General features: G+C 46.6%; 1 protein-coding gene across 1 annotated transcript in view; it reads right to left on the bottom strand.

The window, feature by feature from the left end:
* Positions 1-24,820, bottom strand: part of htr4 (5-hydroxytryptamine receptor 4) — a 231,977-nt gene that overhangs the window by 77,055 nt on the left and 130,102 nt on the right. The window contains exon 4 of the mRNA XM_079529534.1: positions 17,438-17,638. Within this exon, the coding sequence (XP_079385660.1) occupies positions 17,438-17,638 (201 nt within the window). The remainder of the gene's footprint in view (positions 1-17,437; positions 17,639-24,820) is intronic.

Here is a 24,820-nt window from a genome sequence, read left to right as displayed (position 1 = left end):
ACGCCTCTCGCCCAGTGTCAGTGATGTCTCTCGCCCACAGTGTCAGTGACGCCTCTCGCCCAGTGTCAGTGATGTCTCTCGTCCACAGTGTCAGTGATGCCTCTCGCCCACAGTGTCAGTGATGCCTCTCGCCCAGTGTCAGTGATGCCTCTCGCCCACAGTGTCAGTGATGCCTCTCGCCCACAGTGTCAGTGATGCCTCTCGCCCACAGTGTCAGTGATGTCTCTCGCCCACAGTGTCAGTGATGCCTCTCGCCCACAGTGTCAGTGATGTCTCTCGCCCACAGTGTCAGTGATGCCTCTCACCCACAGTGTCAGTGATGCCTCTCGCCCACAGTGTCAGTGATGCCTCTCGCCCACAGTGTCAGTGATGTCTCTCGCCCACAGTGTCAGTGATGCCTCTCACCCACAGTGTCAGTGATGCCTCTCGCCCACAGTGTCAGTGATGTCTCTCGCCCACAGTGTCAGTGATGCCTCTCGTCCACAGTGTCAGTGATGTCTCTCGTCCACAGTGTCAGTGATGCCTCTCGCCCACAGTGTCAGTGATGCCTCTCGCCCAGTGTCAGTGATGTCTCTCGCCCAGTGTCAGTGATGCCTCTCGCCCACAGTGTCAGTGATGCCTCTCGCCCAGTGTCAGTGATGTCTCTCGTCCACAGTGTCAGTGATGTCTCTCGTCCACAGTGTCAGTGATGCCTCTCGCCCAGTGTCAGTGATGCCTCTCGCCCACAGTGTCAGTGATGCCTCTCGCCCACAGTGTCAGTGATGCCTCTCGCCCAGTGTCAGTGATGTCTCTCTAGTCCACAGTGTCAGTGATGCCTCTCGTCCAGTGTCAGTGATGCCTCTCGCCCACAGTGTCAGTGATGCCTCTCACCCACAGTGTCAGTGATGCCTCTCTAGTCCACAGTGTCAGTGATGCCTCTCGTCCAGTGTCAGTGATGCCTCTCTAGTCCACAGTGTCAGTGATGCCTCTCTCGCCCACAGTGTCAGTGATGCCTCTCGCCCAGTGTCAGTGATGCCTCTCGCCCACAGTGTCAGTGATGCCTCTCTCGCCCACAGTGTCAGTGATGCCTCTCGCCCAGTGTCAGTGATGCCTCTCGCCCAGTGTCAGTGATGCCTCTCTCGCCCACAGTGTCAGTGATGCCTCTCGCCCAGTGTCAGTGATGCCTCTCTAGTCCACAGTGTCAGTGATGCCTCTCGCCCACAGTGTCAGTGATGCCTCTCGCCCAGTGTCAGTGATGCCTCTCTCGCCCACAGTGTCAGTGATGCCTCTCGCCCAGTGTCAGTGATGCCTCTCTAGTCCACAGTGTCAGTGATGCCTCTCACAGTGTCAGTGATGCCTCTCGTCCAGTGTCAGTGATGCCTCTCGCCCAGTGTCAGTGATGCCTCTCGCCCACATTGTCAGTGATGCCTCTCTAGTCCACAGTGTCAGTGATGCCTCTCTAGTCCACAGTGTCAGTGATGCCTCTCTAGTCCACAGTGTCAGTGATGCCTCTCGCCCAGTGTCAGTGATGTCTCTCGCCCACAGTGTCAGTGATGCCTCTCTAGTCCACAGTGTCAGTGATGCCTCTCGCCCACAGTGTCAGTGATGCCTCTCTAGTCCACAGTGTCAGTGATGCCTCTCGCCCACAGTGTCAGTGATGTCTCTCGCCCAGTGTCAGTGATGCCTCTCTCGCCCACAGTGTCAGTGATGCCTCTCGTCCACAGTGTCAGTGATGCCTCTCTAGTCCACAGTGTCAGTGATGCCTCTCTCGCCCACAGTGTCAGTGATGTCTCTCGCCCACAGTGTCAGTGACGCCTCTCGCCCAGTGTCAGTGATGCCTCTCGCCCACAGTGTCAGTGATGTCTCTCGCCCACAGTGTCAGTGATGTCTCTCGCCCAGTGTCAGTGATGTCTCTCGCCCACAGTGTCAGTGACGCCTCTCGCCCAGTGTCAGTGATGCCTCTCGCCCAGTGTCAGTGCTGCCTCTCGCCCACAGTGTCAGTGATGCCTCTCGCCCCCAGTGTCAGTGATGTCTCTCGCCCACAGTGTCAGTGATGCCTCTCGCCCACAGTGTCAGTGATGCCTCTCGCCCACAGTGATGCCTCTCGTCCACAGTGTCAGTGATGTCTCTCGCACACAGTGTCAGTGATGCCTCTCGCCCACAGTGATGCCTCTCGCCCACAGTGTCAGTGATGCCTCTCGCCCACAGTGTCAGTGACGCCTCTCGTCCACAGTGTCAGTGATGCCTCTAGCCCACAGTGTCAGTGATGCCTCTCGCCCACAGTGATGCCTCTAGCACACAGTGTCAGTGATGCCTCTCGCCCACAGTGATGCCTCTCGCCCACAGTGTCAGTGATGCCTCTCGCCCACAGTGTCAGTGATGCCTCTCTCGCCCACAGTGTCAGTGATGCCTCTCGCCCACAGTGTCAGTGATGCCTCTCGCCCACAGTGTCAGTGATGTCTCTCGCCCACAGTGTCAGTGATGCCTCTCTAGTCCACAGTGTCAGTGATGCCTCTCTAGTCCACAGTGTCAGTGATGCCTCTCGTCCACAGTGTCAGTGACGCCTCTCTAGCCCACAGTGTCAGTGATGTCTCTCGCCCACAGTGTCAGTGATGCCTCCCACAGTGTCAGTGATGCCTCTCGCCCACAGTGTCAGTGATGTCTCTCGCCCACAGTGTCAGTGATGCCTCTCGCCCACAGTGTCAGTGATGTCTCTCGCCCACAGTGTCAGTGACGCCTCTCGCCCAGTGTCAGTGATGTCTCTCGCCCAGTGTCAGTGATGTCTCTCGCCCACAGTGTCAGTGATGCCTCTCGCCCAGTGTCAGTGATGCCTCTCGCCCACAGTGTCAGTGATGCCTCTCGCCCACAGTGTCAGTGATGCCTCTCGCCCACAGTGTCAGTGATGTCTCTCGCCCACAGTGTCAGTGATGCCTCTCGCCCACAGTGTCAGTGATGTCTCTCGCCCACAGTGTCAGTGATGCCTCTCGCCCACAGTGTCAGTGATGTCTCTCGCCCACAGTGTCAGTGATGCCTCTCGCCCACAGTGTCAGTGATGTCTCTCGCCCACAGTGTCAGTGATGCCTCTCGCCCACAGTGTCAGTGATGTCTCTCGCCCACAGTGTCAGTGATGCCTCTCGCCCACAGTGTCAGTGATGTCTCTCGCCCACAGTGTCAGTGATGTCTCTCGCCCCCAGTGTCAGTGATGTCTCTCGCCCACAGTGTCAGTGATGCCTCTCGCCCACAGTGTCAGTGATGCCTCTCGCCCACAGTGTCAGTGATGCCTCTCGTCCACAGTGTCAGTGATGTCTCTCGTCCACAGTGTCAGTGATGTCTCTCGCCCACAGTGTCAGTGATGCCTCTCGCCCACAGTGTCAGTGATGCCTCTCTCGTCCACAGTGATGCCTCTCTAGTCCACAGTGTCAGTGATGCCTCTCTAGTCCACAGTGTCAGTGATGCCTCTCTAGTCCACAGTGTCAGTGATGTCTCTCGTCCACAGTGTCAGTGATGTCTCTCTCCCACAGTGTCAGTGATGCCTCTCGCCCCCAGTGTCAGTGATGCCTCTCGCCCACAGTGTCAGTGATGCCTCTCGCCCACAGTGTCAGTGATGTCTCTCGCCCACAGTGTCAGTGATGCCTCTCTAGTCCACAGTGTCAGTGATGCCTCTCTAGTCCACAGTGTCAGTGATGCCTCTCGCCCACAGTGTCAGTGATGTCTCTCGCCCACAGTGTCAGTGATGCCTCTCGCCCACAGTGTCAGTGATGTCTCTCGCCCACAGTGTCAGTGATGCCTCTCGCCCACAGTGTCAGTGATGCCTCTCGCCCACAGTGTCAGTGATGTCTCTCGCCCACAGTGTCAGTGATGCCTCTCTAGTCCACAGTGTCAGTGATGCCTCTCTAGTCCACAGTGTCAGTGATGTCTCTCGCCCACAGTGTCAGTGATGCCTCTCTAGTCCACAGTGTCAGTGATGCCTCTCTAGTCCACAGTGTCAGTGATGCCTCTCTAGTCCACAGTGTCAGTGATGCCTCTCTAGTCCACAGTGTCAGTGATGCCTCTCGTCCACAGTGTCAGTGACGCCTCTCGCCCACAGTGTCAGTGATGCCTCCCACAGTGTCAGTGATGCCTCCCACAGTGTCAGTGATGCCTCTCGCCCACAGTGTCAGTGATGCCTCTCGCCCACAGTGTCAGTGCGTAACTATTGAATCAATGTATGCATGCATTCACACCACGCACCATTCACACAACCACACCCGGAGATGGAAATAAATGGAGAGAGAGAGAGAGAGAGAGAGAGAGAGAGAGAGAGAGAGAGAGAGAGAGAGAACTTGGCAGGGGGCCATTGGGAGAGCTGTGTGTGCGTGCGTGTGTGTGTGCGTTGTGTGTGTGCAGCACAGAAAAGACAGATCTGATTGTGTTAAACGACGTCGATATCGCTCAATGGCCCCCATGCGTCCCACCTGTTTTGAATTTGCACATAATGCAGGAGGCTTTGCTTGAAAGTGAGCGCTTCCAAACACCCACACAAAAATAATCACCTGCAAGTAATTCCTTGACAGAAAGTAGCTCATAACATGTCTACGGTGGATTTTTATGAAACAAACACTTAGAAAGAGGATAAGTCAAGCTTTTCATACAGCTGCAATGTTGGTGAGTTTGATGTCATTTAATACAATAAGATAGGACTTTTCAAAATTAACCATTTGAAGACTTCTGATTGGTCCCTGACTGACTAACCAGCAGGTTCCGCCTTGTTTATGTTGAATTGGCTAAAACATCATTTTTGACAAAAACTAAAAACGAACATGCCATGCCCTGCAGTCACCATGCTGCACCTGTGATGTTCCTTTTTACTGACACCAAATTTAAAATAAGAATTGAATGCACAGAATATCAATATGAAGCAACTGAAAAAACATGTTATTTCAAATGGTAGTGGATGGAGAGAAAGGATTTTTGTCCAACCACGTAACGGCAACCAATGGGTGCGAAGAGGGGCACAACCAGGGGCGGGACTTGACAAAGGGTTAACCCATTTAGGCCTGACGTCGAAATTAAAAAAATCCTAAGAGTTTTCTGAAATACCTCATGTTTCTCTATCAGTGGTGCTCAATATTTCATGTCAAGGACCCCCAGAAAATATGAGTTATAAACGTTGGCTCTGAAAGTATATAAAGATTTTCGCCACATTTTCACGATTTTTCAAAAATAGCAGACCTACAAGCTCGTAGCGCGGCACTCGGCGCTCAGGGCGCACGCACGCACGCACGCACGCACGCACGCACGCACGCACGCACGCACGCACGCACGCACGCACGCACGCACGCACGCACGCACGCACGCACGCACGCACGCACGCACGCACGCACGCACGCACGCACGCACGCACGCACGCACGCACGCACGCACGCACGCACGCACGCACGCACACACACACACACACACACACACACACACACACACACACACACACACACACACACACACACACACACACACACACACACACACACACACACACACACACACACACACACACACACACACACACACACACACACACACACACACACACACACACACACACACACACACAGTATGTTCAGGTCATTTAACCCATTTTGACCTGACATCAGATTAATTGTCTTCTAAATCCTGACAGAAAAAAAATAACCTTTTTTTTTTTTTTAACTTTTTTTAAAAATAAAAGTGTTCTTTGTGCCTCAACCCAATACCTCTCATTTTCTGTGAATTTTTTGGAGGGGAATATTTGTGAAACATTTTATTTCATTTCCATACTCTGCACCCCAGGATTGGTTGGTTGGAAGGGGATCCGATTTGTATAAGCTTGCCTTGGTGTGACTGTACTAAACAGGCATAGAGCCCTGCTCTCCACTGGCCGCTGCGTGGCCAAAGCCGCGCTCATGGGACCGGACCTTAGTCTTTTTCAAAAATGATTAGTGGACCTTCAGCATTTCTAGTTGAGGACCCCTGAGCTAAAGCATAACATAATGCTAACACCAAAAGGGGTTCCCGCCCAAAATGGGTTAACAGTCCATTACTCTATACAGGCAATTATGTCAGAACAATAGCAGGAAACCCATCAGTGCCGGACATGAAAAATGTCCCGCTAATTGAGTTAGAATAAATAATAGCTGATTAGCATATTATGGCCGAAAGACATCAACGTTACGCTGCGTGACATCAATTTCTCCCTCATGTGTGAAAGTGTTCGCTATAGTCGTATGCACTTCCCATCACAGTCAGAACTGCAGCCTCACTCCCAATCTTCCGCCGTAGTCTGAAAACCCACCTCTTCAGACTCCACCATGGCCCGTAGCACTTGCCCTAGCCTAGCCCCTTAGATAGCACATTATGTAGACTTAGATAGTATTTTAAACAGACTTATAGCTTGTTACGTAGACAGCTCTAGAATTGCACTTTATGTAGTCATAGCAATTTATAGTACACATGTATAATATAGTATGTATAGTTAACATAGATACTCCACTGTTATGTTCTTAGTTTACGCATGATTCATGATAACTACTTTTTATATATGTGATGTATGCCATGCTTTTGTTATTGCTTAAAGGTGTAATGAAACGGAAATGGTGGACATTTTATTATGAAGTTTCAAACGGTTTCAAGTTGAAACACCGGTCTGAAGTTTCTGAACCAATCAGAGCGTCGCATCCCTTCAGGCGATGGGACGGTAGCTAGGGATTGTTGCTATGCTATACGCAGCAGCGTGGTGTGTGTTTGTTTACAAATCAAATAGACGGCCAACTGTACCAGTTTACTGTTATGTGGCTTATTTCTACCCTATAATGTTTTCAGATACATATTTTAGCGTGATGATTAAGTTGAAACCGAGTAATACACTGTCTGGATGTTATCTGGAATGGGAATAAAAACGGAGGATTTCTGTAATCAATAGCAGCTGTGCTGCACGGATGCGCACATATGGAGAGGATACGGGTGAGCTTCATTTTTATTGGCTTTTATCGATGTTGGCCTCGACACGTCATCACGCAGCACGTTTTCGTTTTCAGGAAGTAATAAAACAAATATGTTTATGGACTTTTGATATAAAAACACACAAAAATGAGAATTTTCCCATTTTTTGGCATCCATTGTTAGGTATGCTCATATGATGACCACGGAGATGGTCTAAAAGTGTGAAAAACGTATTTTTAATTTCACTACACCTTTAATGTAAATCGCTCTGGATTAAGAGCGTCTGCTAAATGCCTAAATTGTAAATTGTACATCTCGACACCCCGGGTTAGTGCATACACATCTTCTTTGATGTCGTTTTTCAGTCTTTTCCCTCAGTTAATTCAGTGTTGTTTTTGAGAGAGAGAGAGAGATTACCACTCAAGTTGTCTGTGGAACTAGAGGTTAAATGAATGGCCTGTCACACCATCTGAAGAGGAAGCACTATACAGTATCAAAGAACAGGTAAATGATGCCTGTGCGTAGCCTGGCTAATAAGCCAGACCAAATCAGCCGTTGGCAAAACAAAATTGCCTGCCGGCGGATTACGGTCTGGAGAGGCTCAATTGTACGCCCATTTCCTACACCAGAGAACTGGTGTGGCCAATTGGGACACGGTATGCAATATGGGCGGGCTTTGGTACAGTGACATTCAATGCTTGAGACCTTTGACTGACAGTAGCTCTGACCAATTGCGTCAAAGAGAAAATGTTTGAACCCGCCCCCCCGGGAAACAAGATCCATACACAGCATCTCCAGACTCAAATACCACACGACAGTGTGATTTGAGTCTGGCTTATTAGCCAGGCTAGCCTGTGCGTGCTTGAGTGTGAGTGTGCGAGCGTGCGTGCGCGCGTGCACATGCGTGTGTGTGTGTGTGTGTGTATGAATGACCTCCGCCCTATACTCAGGACTGCAGATTTAACTAGAAAAATTGCAGTGTGTGGTTGCCGCAATCGCTTATATAGGCCCCTCCCACTAATTGTGCTAGCAAATCACACACACACACACACACACACACACACACACACACACACACACACACACACACACACACACACACACACACACACACACACACACACACACACACACACACACACACACACACACACACACACACACACATGCGTGACATGCGTTTTACATGCGTGACATGAAAGCAAGGCAGTACCAAGCCCCCAGGGAGGCACTCCAACGTTAAAGCGCTCTACTGGTAAGAGTTGGGACTGCAGGCGGACCCGTGGATTTTTGACAAGGAAACCCCTCAGGAAACTCCTCATTGTGGATAGGGGGAGGGGCTGTCTTACTGAGACAACGGGCGGGTTCGGAAATAGCGCACCGAGCGTACTGTGCAATGCAAACTAATAGGCGAGTGCGCTCCCGGTGGGCATTTACGAACGCGTAGTCCAGTAAGTGAGCCCAGTGTCCATGACATCATGGAGTCCATGGACACTCTCACATATTACCATGACATCATGGAGTCCATGGACACTCTCACATATTACCACATACAAACCCCAGGAAAGTGTTTCTTGACTCCCGAACATCATTAAAATAAGACCCAAAAAAAAGGTATTTTTCTTTCAAGTTCTACTGCTTAACACCGTGAACGGCCGTGGGTATCTAGGACCATTAAATCGGAGCGCCCAGCGATTTGCAGCAACGGAGCATATTTAGCGACGGACCGGATGCCATCCCGGATGTAGCTGAAGTAGCTAGATGTAGCCAAAACACTCCCGAGGCGATCGACAACAACGGGAGGTATGATTAATTCTACCGCAAAGCAAAGCAAAGTTACTATATTTACCCAGGGTAACTGGACTAAGCATCAGATACTTGTTTACAGCCAGGCCCTGCTCATAGAACATTTCATGGTAGTGGTTCAATGCCTTGCTCAAGGGCACTTCAGCGGTGGTAATTTTAACGTGCCGGTCCGGGGATACGAACTGGCGACCTTCCGGTATCAAGACCGCTCCGAAAAACCGTTCGGCCACCGCTGCCGCGACTAGCGACGGGACCGCGGTGGGCCGTCTAACACATAATCTTTGCTTAGAATTGGACGGAATGATTTAGATCAAGAGTTATTCACGTTTTAAGATTTCCGGTCTCATCCGCTTAAATGGGGGGGGGGGGGGGGGGGGGGGCTTGTTTGTTTTTGTGTGCCTCGACGGAGCGGGCGGTATAGTTTCTGCTATCTGCGTGCTGGTTGTGGTGGGCTGGTCTGGGCCAAATTCGCGCGAAAATGACCGGGCCGAATTTTTGTCCCAGTCCAGCCCTGGTGCTCAAGTGAACCACCAGGCGAGCAGCAAGGCCGGCGTGGTGGTCACCAGGCGAGCAGCAAGGCCGGCGTGGTGGTCACCAGGCGAGCAGCAAGGCCGGCGTGGTGGTCACCAGGCGAGCAGCAAGGCCGGCGTGGTGGTCACCAGGCGAGCAGCAAGGCCGGCGTGGTGGTCACCAGGCGAGCAGCAAGGCCGGTGTGGTGGTCGGAATGGCTTATTAGGATATTGAGTGTAAATCAACGAGTGCTCCCGTCTCCGAAACGACTGGATTCCTCCCTCTGTATAAAACTGTATAACACGGAAAATTGAAATAAACATGATTCAGAACAAGAGAGACCCGTTTTTAACGAGCAGATACTCCCCGTGTCAGCGGAAATGAAAACACAGCCGGCCATTCATCCTAAGACCTCTAGATGACTACAAACCAGTGACTACAACATGAAGATAGAGATCATCCTGATGACTACAAACCAGTGACTACAACATGAAGATAGAGATCATCCGCTCCCGACCGGATCACACAGCGATTTAGTAACACAGAGCAGGCATTTCCCCCCCGAGGTGGAAAGCCTGAAGACGCGAGGTCAGCCTTGTTCAGCACCTCATCAGTGTGCGCTCCGCTCTGTTTTCTCCTAACGGAACCAATTATCGCTGACATTTTAAGGGCCATTAAGTCAAAAAATGATTACTTTACCAAATGGGAAATCCAACGCTGAGCAGTTTGTTCAGTGAATATAAAACATAAACTTTAGAAACGAGGTTAAGTTGAATCAAAAAGAAAAGCAAAGACAAGTTTTCAGTGAGAAGATGATAGTGGAGAATAAGGAACGACACTGCAAAACGATGGAAGTCAGTAGCGTACCAGACTTATTATCAAGACCTGAATCTGGGTATGGGAGGCACAGTTGTACAAATTCAAAGTTGTCACACATTTAAATAATTCACTTCCAACTAGAATGAATGAGTTGCCGATAGTCGTATCAGAGTGAAAGACATGCATAGAAAGCATTCCCTGCAGAGGCTGATGCATTGTATTATAACCCATTTTGACCTGGGAACGATTCTACAAATGTATTCTAAATCCTGACAATTTTCTGAAAAACCCCATGTTGTTCTCAAACATTTTCATGTCAAGGACTCCCAAAATTATATATAATTGGCCGCCGACCCCCATCTGAACATGTGTTGTTCCAGGGACACCCCCAGAAGCAAAGACTTGAGTTAAAAACGTTGTCTCTGAAAGAATATATATTCAAAGATTTGCGCCACATTTTCACGATTTTTCAAAAATAGCAGATCTACAAGCGCGTCACTCAGTGCCGCGCTATGAGCTTGTAGATCTTCTATTTTTCAATGGCTAAAGTATAACACAATGGTTAAAACACCAAAAGGGGTTCCTGCCCAAAATGGTTTAAGGAAGTGTCTGACAAAGATAGTACTAAAAAAAAAAAGGTTCAAAGCCCTGAAAGCTCCCAAACGACAGGTCATGATAACATTCTTTATGAGATGCCTCCATTCTGAAGGGTACCATTATTCAGTCTGAAAGCCCTCTCAGACAGTGCAGTCGTGTTCTGAGACTGGCACGTCAGAAACGCATACCGTCCATTGGGCCACTCGGGCACGTGGGCACAGTCAATTGAGACCTTGCCAAGTCTACCTTCTTAAAGACGTGGGCGAAAAACAAAACAAAACAGAAGATGCATTGGCAGCCCCCTCACCACCACCCCATTGGCAGCCCCCTCACCACCACCCCTATGCATGCAAATCTCTGTTGTAGTAAACCATAAGCAATAAGCCGCCTTTGTTTTCAAACAGGCCCCCCGTTTGAAAGTCGCCAAGACCGGTTTCACCTATCCGCCCGGCGTCGTCTTTCCTCATCAATCCAAATTGGTCAGAGCATATGTGACCAGATTTGACTGAGAGACTGCCATCGCGCAAATTACAGCTTTTCACTTTTTTTTTTCTTCTTTTTTTTCAAAATGAGTTAATATCACAGGCAGACTAGAGCATGTCTGAAATAAGTGTCAGAGCTGAAATCGACATGTAAATATGAAATAAATGCCCAAACATGTAGCTATGGGTGTAATGTGAGAGACCACAGAAGTGAACCTTTCAAGCCTGTTTTCTCAACTCGCTGTTTTCTGCAAGACATTAATCTATAAGCCATATCTCCAAAACTGGTGGGTCAAACTGAACAACCAATATGTCAATTTGAAGCTATGATTCCCTGCTATCATATGACGTTAATTCTAAAAAATCCAATCGCAGTCCCTCAGTCAGCACAAGCTGCCCTCGATTATAAAAGGAGGAAAATATTAGAACTCATAATAACTACCGCCCTGTCTCCACTCTGGGTTTGGTGTCAAAAGGTAATAATATAGGATAATACGAACTCCATACTGTAGCAATATTTTTAACACGTGAGGCATTTCAGTGGTTTGGAGAGCATCTACTGTATGTTCTGTTGATGTAAGTGTATTGTTCTGTGTCGACATGTTTAATGTATTGTTTTGTTGTTGTAAGTGTATTGTGCTGTGTCGACATGTTTAATGTATTGTTTTGTTGTTGTAAGTGTATTGTGCTGTGTAGACATGTTTAATGTATTGTTTTGTTGTTGTAAGTGTATTGTGCTGTGTCGACATGTTTAATGTATTGTTTTGTTGTTGTAAGTGTATTGTGCTGTGTCGACATGTTTAATGTATTGTTTTGTTGTTGTAAGTGTATTGTGCTGTCGACATGTTTAATGTATTGTTTTGTCTACCTGTATGCACTGTATTCATTGTGTTGTGCCCGAGGACCGCCTCTAAAACGAGTTGATACAACTCAAGGGGCTAGAAATACAATTTCAATATATATTTACTGCAGCCATTCGGGCCGGTAAATGAGTAGCATTTTCCCGAGGCAAAAAGGACAGAGAACTAAATGACTATAGTAATGGCCGTCGGACGACCAGTGGTGGAAAGTAACTAAGTATTTTTACTTAAGTACTGTACTTAAGTACAATTTTGAGGTATTTGTACTTTACTTGAGTATTTCCAATTCCCAGTACTTTTACTTCTACTCCACTACATCTCAGAGGCAACATTTGTACTTTTACTCCACTACAATTATTTGAACATTTTAGTTACTACTAGTTACTTTAGAGATTTTAATTTTGATTAGAAAACATACATTAACCACTTCAACGCTATACATTTAAACATACATTAACCACTTCAACGCTATACATTTAAACATACATTAACCACTTCAACGCTATACATTTAAACATACATTAACCACTTCAACGCTATACATTTTGTCAATTTGAAAATAGCCGATCTAGAAGCTCACAACGCGACGCATTGAGATCTTGTAGATCTATTTTCAATAGATTTTGTACAGTTTGAACTTGTGAAATGGGACATTCTGCAATATGAGTACTTTTACTTTTAGTACTTTAAGTACATTTTGATGCTGATACTTTTGTACTTTTACTCAAGTACATTTTCAATTCCATACTTTTACTTGTAACAAAGTAGTTCTACATTGCAGTATTGGTACTTTTACTTAAGTAAAAAAATTTAGTACTTTTTCCACCACTGCGGACGACACATGGTGTCTCAAGCATTGATGCTCACTCCTCCATCCACTCATTGATGCTCACTCCTCCATCCACTCATTGATGCTCACTCCTCCTCCACTCCTCCACTCCTCCTCCACTCCTCCACTCCTCCTCCACTCCTCCACTCCTCCATCCACTCATTGATGCTCACTCCTCTCCTCCCATGCATGCTGTGACTCCATAATTAAATGAGAGAGACAATTTCCTCCCTGCATAACGGACCTATAGCGCTGAGAGGGTCTCTGCTTCCTCCAACACGTGTACAGTACAGAACATACACATGTATACAGCTGCGTACAGTAACTAGCAGTCATTAGGCCCCCACGCAGGCTGGTCAGGAGCGGAAGGTAATTACATTCCTTATGGCGGAGCGTTCCGCCAAAAGCAGTAAGTCTGTTAATACACGTTTGAAGGACCACGATAAATACTTTAAAAAAAAAACACAGCATGTCATGAGACCTTTAGAAAACACGTCAATCATCAGCTATTTGCCGGACGCCAGACCTGCGTATTATGACAGAATACCAGGCTTATATACTCCCCCAACGCCAAACAATATCTGATGCTTTGCACATCTCATCATTCTTTTCATTTCGGGGCGTTGATGCATCGCCGGGTGCCGAGGCGGCATGAGATAAATTCAGAAGGCAGAAGCATTTATAGAGCTCATTTTTATCCGGTCCATTATGCTGACACCACCCTGATCTATATGGTACCGCTTGGTATGCTGACACCACCCTGACCTATACGGTACCGCTTGGTATGCTGACACCACCCTGACCTATACGGTACCGCTTGGTATGCTGACACCACCCTGACCTATACGGTACCGCTTGGTATGCTGACACCACCCTGACCTATATGGTACCGCTTGGTATGCTGACACCACCCTGACCTATATGGTACCGCTTGGTATGCTGACACCACCCTGACCTATATGGTACCGCTTGGTATGCTGACACCACCCTGACCTATATGGTACCGCTTGGTATGCTGACACCACCCTGACCTATACGGTACCGCTTGGTATGCCCGACTGACGCAGTGAATCCTGCAGGGATGATGGTACCGAGGAGGACATGCAGGTTAGAATCAATTCATACAAGCTCGTAGCGCGGCACTGTAGATCTGCTATTTTTTGGAAAAAATCGTGAAAATGTTTGCAAATCTTTGAATATATATTCTTTCACAGCAAACGTTTATTTTTATTTTTTTACTCAAATCTTTGCTTCGGGGGGTTAGGGTTAGGGTTAGGGGGGGGTGGGGGGGGGGGTTTGAGAACCACTGACATACAGTAGGAACTAGAATCTCAGTGGGTTAAATCGGGAGACCCATGCACTCCGGTCCAAATAAGCAAAATTACACACATTAAATCACTGCCCTTTGGGCCATGGATCCAGATGGTGTGCATCGATAGCGGTGCTTCTGTTCCAGGACCAAAGTCGGTTATAATAAGCAGACCTGGCAACAATGCAAACCAGCGCTTTCTGCAATTTGCAAGGTGGAAAATAATGTTTCGTCGGGCAGACTGTCTTTGTGCAGATAAAAAAAAAATGCTAGTCTGTTGCAATATGAGAGTTTTATGTAGTCTTTGACTAGTCTGGACAAGTTCCCTCGGTCTGGAGTCACCTTTAGACATTAGTGAGTATAGCACTCAAACTAGAGAGGATTTACACTAAGCGGTGAGTGATGCCAGTGGTGAGTGGCCTGCCAGTGGCCTGACCTTCTCTTCCCTAATCTACAGCCTGACCAATGCTCCGTGGACTCCTCTCCCTCCTGGCCGGCCCCCAAGATGTGGAACGAACCCCCCCCCCGTACTGCAGCCTCATTCCCCTCATTCCCCATTTCCCACTGCAGTCTGACTCACCTCTCCAGTCGACCACTTCACTTCACGCTTCGTTTGCACTCCGGCCTCATTCCATGCATCCCCTCCTGTCGCCTATTATTTGATACGCTAGTATAGTTAACCCCTGAGATCGGATTCTAAAAATGTCTTCTACATCCTGACAGTTTTCTGAAAGAGCTATGTTTCTATGTCAGTCGTTCTTTCGATTTTTCAAAAATAGCAGACCTACAAGCTCGTAGCGCGCCACTCGGTGCCACACTATGAGCTTGTAGATCTGCTATTTTTTTTAGCTAAATTATAACATAATGCTTGAAACACCAAAAGGGGTTCCCGCCCAGAATGGGTTAAATACAATGAAGATGCATGGTGGTTACTTGTTCACATAATGTGTGATTTAGACAGACAGACAGACAGACAGACAGACAGACAGACAGACAGACAGACAGACAGACAGACAGACAGACAGACAGACAGACTGACTGACAGTTTTCTTGGATAGCACTTTGTAGATCATTTCATTTTGCACTTTGCACTTTATGTAGTCATAGCACTTTATAGTACACATGTATAATATATTATATAGTATAGTATGTATAGTTAACATAGATACTCCACTGTTACGTTCTTAGTTTACGCATGATTCATGATAACTACTTTTTATATATGTGATGTATTGCTTAATGTAAGTCGCTCTGGATTAAGAGCGTCTGCTAAATGCCTAAATTGTAAATTGTAATTGTAAATTTTGAGTATCTGCCGATACCGATTTTTTTCCCGATCCGATATTCATGTTTTTGTGACACGTTTATGACACATTATGCCATATTATCATCACGATATCATCACAATATGTAGAAGAATTGTTATTTTGATCAACGTTTGCCTGTTTTCTCTCCTATGGTACCACAGCAATACAGCAGGGAATTGTGGACAAAATCGAATCCACCGATAACAAAATATTTAGTTTTGAGTCTGAGAGGCTAAATGTCATCAAATGGTGGTTCTGGGTCTGAGAGGCTAAATGTCATCAAATGGTGGTTCTGGGTCTGAGAGGCTAAATGTCATCAAATGGTGGTTCTGGGTCTGAGAGGCTAAATGTCATCAAATGGTGGTTCTGGGTCTGAGAGGCTAAATGTCATCAAATGGTGGTTCTGGGTCTGAGAGGCTAAATGTCATCAAATGGTGGTTCTGGGTCTGAGAGGCTAAATGTCATCAAATGGTGGTTCTGGGTCTGAGAGGCTAAATGTCATCAAACGGTGGTTCTGGGTCTGAGAGGCTAAATGTCATCAAATGGTGGTTCTGGGTCTGAGAGGCTAAATGTCCTCAAATGGTGGTCCTGGGTCTGAGAGGCTAAATGTCCTCAAATGGTGGTCCTGGGTCTGAGAGGCTAAATGTCCTCAAATGGTGGTCCTGGGTCTGAGAGGCTAAATGTCCTCAAATGGTGGTTCTGGGTCTGAGAGGCTAAATGTCCTCAAATGGTGGTCCGTGGCTCAAACGCTGAATACATAAATAATGGGCCTTGATGTGAAAAAAGGTTGAACACCACTGCAATATCTGACAGCAATTTAAAACCAGATGTGTACCGCCACTCCCCCCCCCCCACCCCTCCAAAAAAAAAAGAAAATAAAGAAAATAAAGCGGACTAATGACAGACATGTCTTGACACCTTGTCAAACAAGTTGTCAAAAGGGCTCGCTATAATGCAGATCATTTTAGCACATCACATGACATCATTCTGTGTCACTTGTCATGGCTTGACCGGCCCACCCCATTTCCCCAAAGCGCAGCAGGGTGATACATTAGCTCTGTAGCTGAGACCCTTACTCCATATTCTGCTGTGAGCGACCCCTCTGACTGAGCGCGCGCTCAGTGGGCTAGTACACTATGTGTGCCTGAAGGATGAGGAGCACGCACGCACGCACGCGCACACGCACACGCACAAGATGCCCTGCACGAGTCTCTGAGCTCGAGTCCGAGTCTGTAGTCTTTGGGGGTCGAGTCTGAGTCGAGTCTCGAGTCCGAGTCGATTCTGGAGTCTCTGCGGTGGCGAGTCCAAGTCGAGTCTCACCCTGTTCACTTACAAAGCACTACTTGGCAAACTACCCCTGTATTTGACAAAGCTGCTAGAACCCAATACCTCAAGTTATGGTACCAGATCTCAAGATAGGCTTCTGTTGAAGGTACCAAAAACCTCTTCTAAACTGGGAGATACTGCCTTCAGGGTGCATGCTCCACGTCTATGGAATATCTGTCAAAACAAGTTGAAGCTGGATGTCCTTGTTTCATATGCTATTTTTAAAAGATTTTTAACTGACCTCACACTAGAAGAAGGCGTATGCACCTGCTTTTTGTAATATGTGTTTTTAAGATTCTGATTCGGTTTCTGTTTTCTGGTGTATGTGTGTTTTAGTATTATATCTTTTTGTATCATGTTTGTCGTCATGTATGTAAAATCATTGCTGTAAATGTTCTGTGTTTGTATACAGGGCGCCATTGAAAAAGAGACCTTGGTCTCAATTGGATTCCCCTGAAATAAAGGTTTCAATCAATCAATCAACTTGTGGCGACTAGAGTCTTTGACTCGAGTCGCCATCTCTGGCACACACACACATACAGGCATGGGTGGGTATACCTGTCGAGTGCGATGCAGCAGAGATGCAGGATGGAGGCCCTAGTGAACAGTTACCTGTCGAGAGCGATGCAGCAGAGATGCAGGCCCTAGTGAACAGTTACCTGTCGAGTGCGATGCAGCAGAGATGCAGGATGGAGGCCGTAGTGAGCAGCACGTCCAGGGAGGTTCGGACCAGACAGAACGTGTCTCCGTAGATCCAGTGCTGGTGGACCAGCTCGATGGCGCCGAACGGCATCACCAGCACGGACACCAGCAGGTCAGCGAACGCCAGCGACACGATGAAGTAGTTGGTCTTGATCTTCCTGAACGGGGAGAGAGAGAGAGGGCGAGAGAGAGGGCGAGGTCTGTTATTAGGAGCAGAGGTACTAACAGTCACCCATTCAAATCCTTAATGATGATGAGCACTATTGGCAATGAGGCCAGATGCCGATTCTTAAAAAAGAAAAAAAGAAAAAAGTATTCTAAATCCTGACAGTTTCTATATCAGTGGTCCTGAAACCTTTTCATGTCAAGGACCCCAAAAATTATATTTGGCTGCCGACCTCCATCTGAAAATGTTAAATTTCAAGATTTGCGCAGCATTTTCATGATTTTTTTCTAAAAAGGTCATAGCACGGCACTCAATGCTGAGAAAAAAAAGCTTTGCTCAAACTTCGTTTTTTGGGATCTATGCACTTTTATAAATTGTAAAACTGTGATGTGACAATGGCCGCAGTTACATGCAGGCTGATCATTCCGAATAAATACTTCCGAATAAAATATTTCGGAAGTAATTTTTTTTGCTGCGAGTTTACATATGGTCATTCCGAATGATTGTTTACATGGAGATGTGATCTTTTTCCCCACCCGCTGCGGCTCCCCTTCTCCGCTGGGAAGGTGATCATCTCGTTTTTATTTGTACTTTATTAGAGAGAGAGAGAGAGAGAGAGAGAGAGAGAGAGAGGGAGCGAGAGAGAGAGACTGTTGAACACACACACACACACACACACACACACACACACACACACGGTTGCAACCACACACACGGAGCATTTATCAACTTTTCGCTGTGCGCCTCACAAGGCTATTGGGTTTATTTGTGATTCGTCTTTGCACAATGCACGTACATTGTGTAAGTAAGCGCTGATCTACAGGCTGACAACGTGTTCCATCTGTGGTCTTGTACATCGCATAAAGCATATAATGCATAGCATATATATCTGCACGATACACCATCGCCGCATCATTATGGCATAATATATTCCGGGCAAAGTAGGCTACCAGAGAATAAATTGGATGTTTAATACAATGTGTGTGTGTGTGTGTGTGTGTGTGTGTGTGTGTGTGTGTGTGTGTGTGTGTGAGAGAGAGAGATTACTGAACAGCGGACTGACGGCATTTCGTCCTCTCTCTCCTCCGTCTTTCTGTGAGTCCCCCGATGCACGGTAGCCTACAGTAGCATTAAGCAATCCAGATACATATATATAGGCTGGCTATATAACCTATATCAAACATGTTTGAAAATCATCAACTCGGGACGGTTGGATCTTTGAACACTCACAGATCAGGGGGATCATCATCACTGCTGCTCCACGTTTTTTTTGTGGATTTCGGATCTGCAAAATGCACGAAATAACGCGCTCTATGTGCAAACTCCTCGGCGCGCCTTGGATATGAGCGCCTTGGAGTTGGAGCGCCTTGGAAATGAGCATGCTCAGAAAGACCAAAATGAACTTACATCCGAAGCAGTGTATACATGAGTCCAATTTCCTTTCAATCGCATTGAACATCGGAATAATCCGGCCAGTGACATCGGAATCGTTTTTAAATCGCATCGAGCATTTTCATTCGGATTTAAGTTTTTGTAGGTGTTTACATGACAACGTTTAATAGGATTTAACTTCTATTCGGAATTAAGAGGGGTTGAAAGACCTCATGTAAACGTGGCCAATGTGACAATAAAGCTGATTCAGATTCTGTGGTGAAACTAAATGATTAGTTCTAGAAGCGATATGAAAGGGAAATGAAGATGCAAGCTGGGAAATGATATTACTGTTGGTTTACTGTATACATAGAAGCTATATGCAAATTGCAAATAAGTAATCACTATAATTGAGCACAGATCTACCTTTAATATATGTGCCTTGTACATGCAAATGAGTCTCTTTCAAATATGAACATGGCAGTTTTCTTCATCTCAGTTAATAGGGTTGCCAGGAATTCAGGTCACACTGACTCCACATTGACTCTATTAACCCATTCTGGGCGGGAACCCCTTTTGGTGTTAGCATTATGTTATGCGTTAGCTATTGAAAAATAGCAGATCTACAAGCTACGAACTTGTAGGTCTGCTATTTTTGAAAAATCGAAGAACGACTGACATAGAAACATAGTTTTTTCAGAAAACTGTCAGGATGTAGAAGACATTTTTAGAATCTGATCTCAGGTCAAAATGGGTTAAGATAGAACAGATTAATTTAAATGGAATCTTATCTTATCATATCATATGCTACATTTCCTACACTATAATAGTAAAAACAGCTTTGAGGGTAGGAAAAACTTAAAAAGTCCCTGTAAAGCAGAAATATGTGACTGGGGCTGGAAAAAAAGGCCTTCGAGTCGTCAATATTGTGGAACGGCAGTTTGAAGGTTTTCATTCCAACAGATAGCTGTTTTTAACTTGATATCTGATATATTTAATATCCGAGTCATTAACACTGCGTGAAAAGAGGAGTTAACGGGCAATTATGGGCACTGTATTTTGCCCGTAAACCTCAAGTTTAGCAGCATATACAGTTAATATACGGTAATATACAGGTGTGATGGTACATATACAGCTAATATACGGTAATATACAGGTGTGATGGTACATATACAGCTAATATACGGTAATATACAGGTGTGATATGGTACATATACAGCTAATATACGGTAATATACAGGTGTGATGGTACATATACAGCTAATATACGGTAATATACAGGGTAACAGGTCAGGTCGCCCCAATTCTATCTCGCCCCAGCTTTTTTCCGCCGACGTCACGCCGACAGCTCGGTGCGGCGGTTCTTGCATTCTTTATTTTGTTTTACTGAGAATAAGGTTAGAAATAAGTTTAGGGTTAGGCATAGTTTTACTGGGGTTAAGTTTAGGAATAGGGTTAGGTTTAGGCATAGTTTTACTGGGGTTATAGGTTTAGGAATAAGGTTAGGTTTAACCGTTTAAGCATAATTTACTTAGATTACTTTAGGAATACCAGGCCGCGCTGTTCCGCCGGCTGTACGCCCGGGGCGAGTTGGTAAAGGGGCGAGCAGTCTCGTATTCATATACAGGTGTGATGGTACAATTCGGGAGTTTACCGGAGTTTGTTGGAAAGTTTACCGGGAGTTTCCTGTAATATACACATCCGTATTCCATGCTTTTTGCGCAGTGTAACTTGATACATTTGTGTTGTAAAGTGTGTGAAGGGAGAGCTGCAGGCTCTGGGATTTGCATAGGGTTTCGATTCATGGTCGTCAGAATGCATTGTTCTCAAGATGATGTATACTGAGTCCGTCACATCACATAATAATGTGTTATTATTAACCACCCAGAACATTATTTCCAATTAAATCTAAACAACCTTCATTTCACAGATCAATTGAAAGACCCAATGGGTCAAAGTGTGCGTGCACACAGCAGAGACTGGGTTTATGATCGATAGGTTTGTGAGTACATCAATGGAGTTATTAATTAAGCAGCTGTTCTGAGAATAGGCCATTAAACACTGCATATTAAACATTATACAGTCGCACGCACGCACGCACGCACGCACGCACGCACGCACGCACGCTAGCTAGCTGTAGAGAATGTCATGTGTGTGTGTGTGTGTGTGTGTGTGTGTGTGTGTGTGTGTGTGTGTGTGTGTGTGTGGGGCAGGGTCCGTGACAAAGTGCAGAAATCTGGACTCCGTATTTAAGAGCTAGCAAAACACTGCAACAAGACCGTAGGGTCAAGCGAGCTGTCAGTTGGAGGCATTGCCTGCATTACAGACAGCAAAGAGATGGTAAAACAAGGCCCAGAGGCAGAGCAAGCCAAGTAGTAAGCCAGCAGAATCCAGCATTCTGACTAACAGACTGGACAGTGGACAGGCATCTCAGACAACCAGTCTGCAAGCTAGCAAGGTACTAAACAGAGTGAGGCATTTACATACACACAGTATAGACACACAATACATCCATCCATCCATCTTCAACCGCTTATCCGTAGTCGTGTCGCGGGGGCAACCAGAGTGTTCCAGACGTCCCTCTCCAGAGCAACATTAGTGACTTCCTCCTGGGGGATCCCGAGACGTTCCAAGGCCAGTGAGTCGATGTGTTTCCTCCAACTGCGCCTTGGTCTGCCCACCGTGGTCTCCTCCCAGTGGGACGTGCCTCATGCACCTCCCTAGGGAGACGCCCAAGAGGCATCCTAACCAGATGCCCGAACCACCTAAGCTGGCTCCATCCAGGCGAAGAAGCAGCGATTCTACTCAGAGTCTCTCTTGTGTGACTGATCTTCTCACCCTATCTCTAAGGGAGATGCCAGCCACCCGTCGAAAAAAACTAATTTCGGCCGCTTATATTCACAACCTTATTCTTTCGGTCATGACCCACACTTCATGACCATAGGAGAGAGTAGGAACACTTCATGACCATAGGTGAGAGTAGGAACACTTCATGACCATAGGTGAGAGTAGGAACACTTCATGACCATAGGTGAGAGTAGGAACACTTCATGACCATAGGTGAGAGTAGGAACACTTCATGCCCATAGGTGAGAGTAGGACTACTTCATGACCATAGGTGAGAGTAGGAACACTTCATGCCCATAGGTGAGAGTAGGACTACTTCATGACCATAGGTGAGAGTAGGAACACTTCATGACCATAGGTGAGAGTAGGAACACTTCATGACTATAGGTGAGAGTAAGAACACTTCATGACCATAGGTGAGAGTAGGAACACTTCATGACTATAGGTGAGAGTAAGAACACTTCATGACCATAGGTGAGAGTAGGAACACTTCATGACCATAGGTGAGAGTAGGAACACTTCATGACCATAGGTGAGAGTAGGAACACTTCATGACCATAGGTGAGAGTAAGAACACTTCATGACCATAGGTGAGAGTAGGAACACTTCATGACCATAGGTGAGAGTAGGAACACTTCATGACCATAGGTGAGAGTAGGAACACTTCATGACCATAGGTGAGAGTAGGAACACTTCATGACCATAGGTGAGAGTAGGAACACTTCATGACCATAGGTGAGAGAAGGAACACTTCATGACCATAGGTGAGAGTAGGAACACTTCATGACCATAGGTGAGAGTAAGAACACTTCATGACCATAGGTGAGAGTAGGAACACTTCATGACCATAGGTGAGAGTAGGAACACTTCATGACCATAGGTGAGAGAAGGAACACTTCATGACCATAGGTGAGAGAAGGAACACTTCATGACCATAGGTGAGAGTAGGAACACTTCATGACCATAGGTGAGAGTAGGAACACTTCATGACCATAGGTGAGAGTAGGAACACTTCATGACCATAGGTGAGAGTAGGAACACTTCATGACCATAGGTGAGAGTAGGAACACTACATGACCATAGGTGAGAGTAGGAACACTTCATGACCATAGGTGAGAGTAGGAACACTACATGACCATAGGTGAGAGTAGGAACACTTCATGACCATAGGTGAGAGTAGGAACACTACATGACCATAGGTGAGAGTAGGAACACTTAATGACCATAGGTGAGAGTAGGAACACTTCATGACCATAGGTGAGAGTAGGAACACTTCATGACCATAGGTGAGAGTAGGAACACTTCATGACCATAGGTGAGAGTAGGAACACTTCATGACCATAGGTGAGAGTAGGAACACTTCATGACCATAGGTGAGAGTAGGAACACTTCATGACCATAGGTGAGAGTAGGAACACTTCATGACCATAGGTGAGAGTAGGAACACTTCATGACCATAGGTGAGAGTAGGAACACTTCATGACCATAGGTGAGAGTAGGAACACTTCATGACCATAGGTGAGAGTAGGAACACTTCATGACCATAGGTGAGAGTAGGAACACTACATGACCATAGGTGAGAGTAGGAACACTTCATGACCATAGGTGAGAGTAGGAACACTACATGACCATAGGTGAGAGTAGGAACACTTCATGACCATAGGTGAGAGTAGGAACACTTCATGACCATAGGTGAGAGTAGGAACACTTCATGACCATAGGTGAGAGTAGGAACACTTCATGACCATAGGTGAGAGTAGGAACACTTCATGACCATAGGTGAGAGTAGGAACACTTCATGACCATAGGTGAGAGTAGGAACACTTCATGACCATAGGTGAGAGTAGGAACGAATTGCCTTCTGGCTCAACTCTCTTTTCGTCACAACAGTGCGGTACAGTGACTGTAATACCGCCCCTACCGCTCCGATTCTCCGGCTGATCTCCTTCTCCGTCCTCCCCTCACTGATCTCCTTCTCCGTCCTCCCCTCACTGATCTCCTTCTCCGTCCTCCCCTCACTGATCTCCTTCTCCGTCCTCCCCTCACTCGTGAACAAGACCCCGAGATACTTGAACTCCTTCACCTGGGGTAATGCCTCATTCCCTACCCGGACTACACAATCCACCGGTTTCCTGCTGAGAACCATGGCCTCAGATTTGGAGACGCTGATCCTCATCCCAGCTGACGTACACCCGGACCTGCCAAGCTAGTTGGAATGTGACATTTTGAAGACAATGGCAAGTCGTCAACCCCCCCCGCCACGGGGGGAGAGGTGTGAAGAGCATTAGAGCATTACAATGGAATTGCACGAAAAACACGGTCATCATGACCGTTAGCCGTCAGAGCAGTAATAGGTGAGTTGAGTTCAGAGATGCTAGTGTTAATTAAACTAAATTTACCTCGTTATCTTTGAGATGGGCTTTGGTATGTGCAATCACAAACCTACATATTATCTTTGAGATGGGCTTTGGTATGTGCAATCACAAACCTACATATTATCTTTGGGATGAGCTTGTGGATGATCTACCCATCAGTAGCAGAATTAGACCTCACATTCGCTCCCAGCGTCGTTCAGGCGATCAGGAACATAGAGCACTGTCGTCAATATCGGTAGAGGGTGCAAATCCACGGGTTCATGTAGTTTTTATTTGCATTGTAATCCACATAGAGGGATTTTAGATCGCCTCATATAAGAACATGTCATCCCGGCCATTTCACTCATATGGATATGAAGAGTCACCTGATTGTGAGAAAACGCTAATGTTACTGCTACTGAATTAGTTACATTTTCGCTAGAAACATACTTTAATATAAAATCACACCTGTGTGAACTGAGTGGTGCAACTCCCCCCCCCCACCCTCTCTCTCTCTCTCTCTCTCTCTCTCTCTCTCTCTCTCTCTCTCTCTCTCTCTCTCTCTCTCTCTCTCTCTCTCTCTCTCTCTCTCTCTCTCTCTC

This window comes from Electrona antarctica (genome assembly GCF_951216825.1).
Source record: "Electrona antarctica genome assembly, chromosome: 19".
NCBI lineage: Eukaryota > Metazoa > Chordata > Actinopteri > Myctophiformes > Myctophidae > Electrona > Electrona antarctica.
Note: the sequence above shows the minus strand (reverse complement) of the source record. Positions and strands in the feature narration are given on the sequence as shown.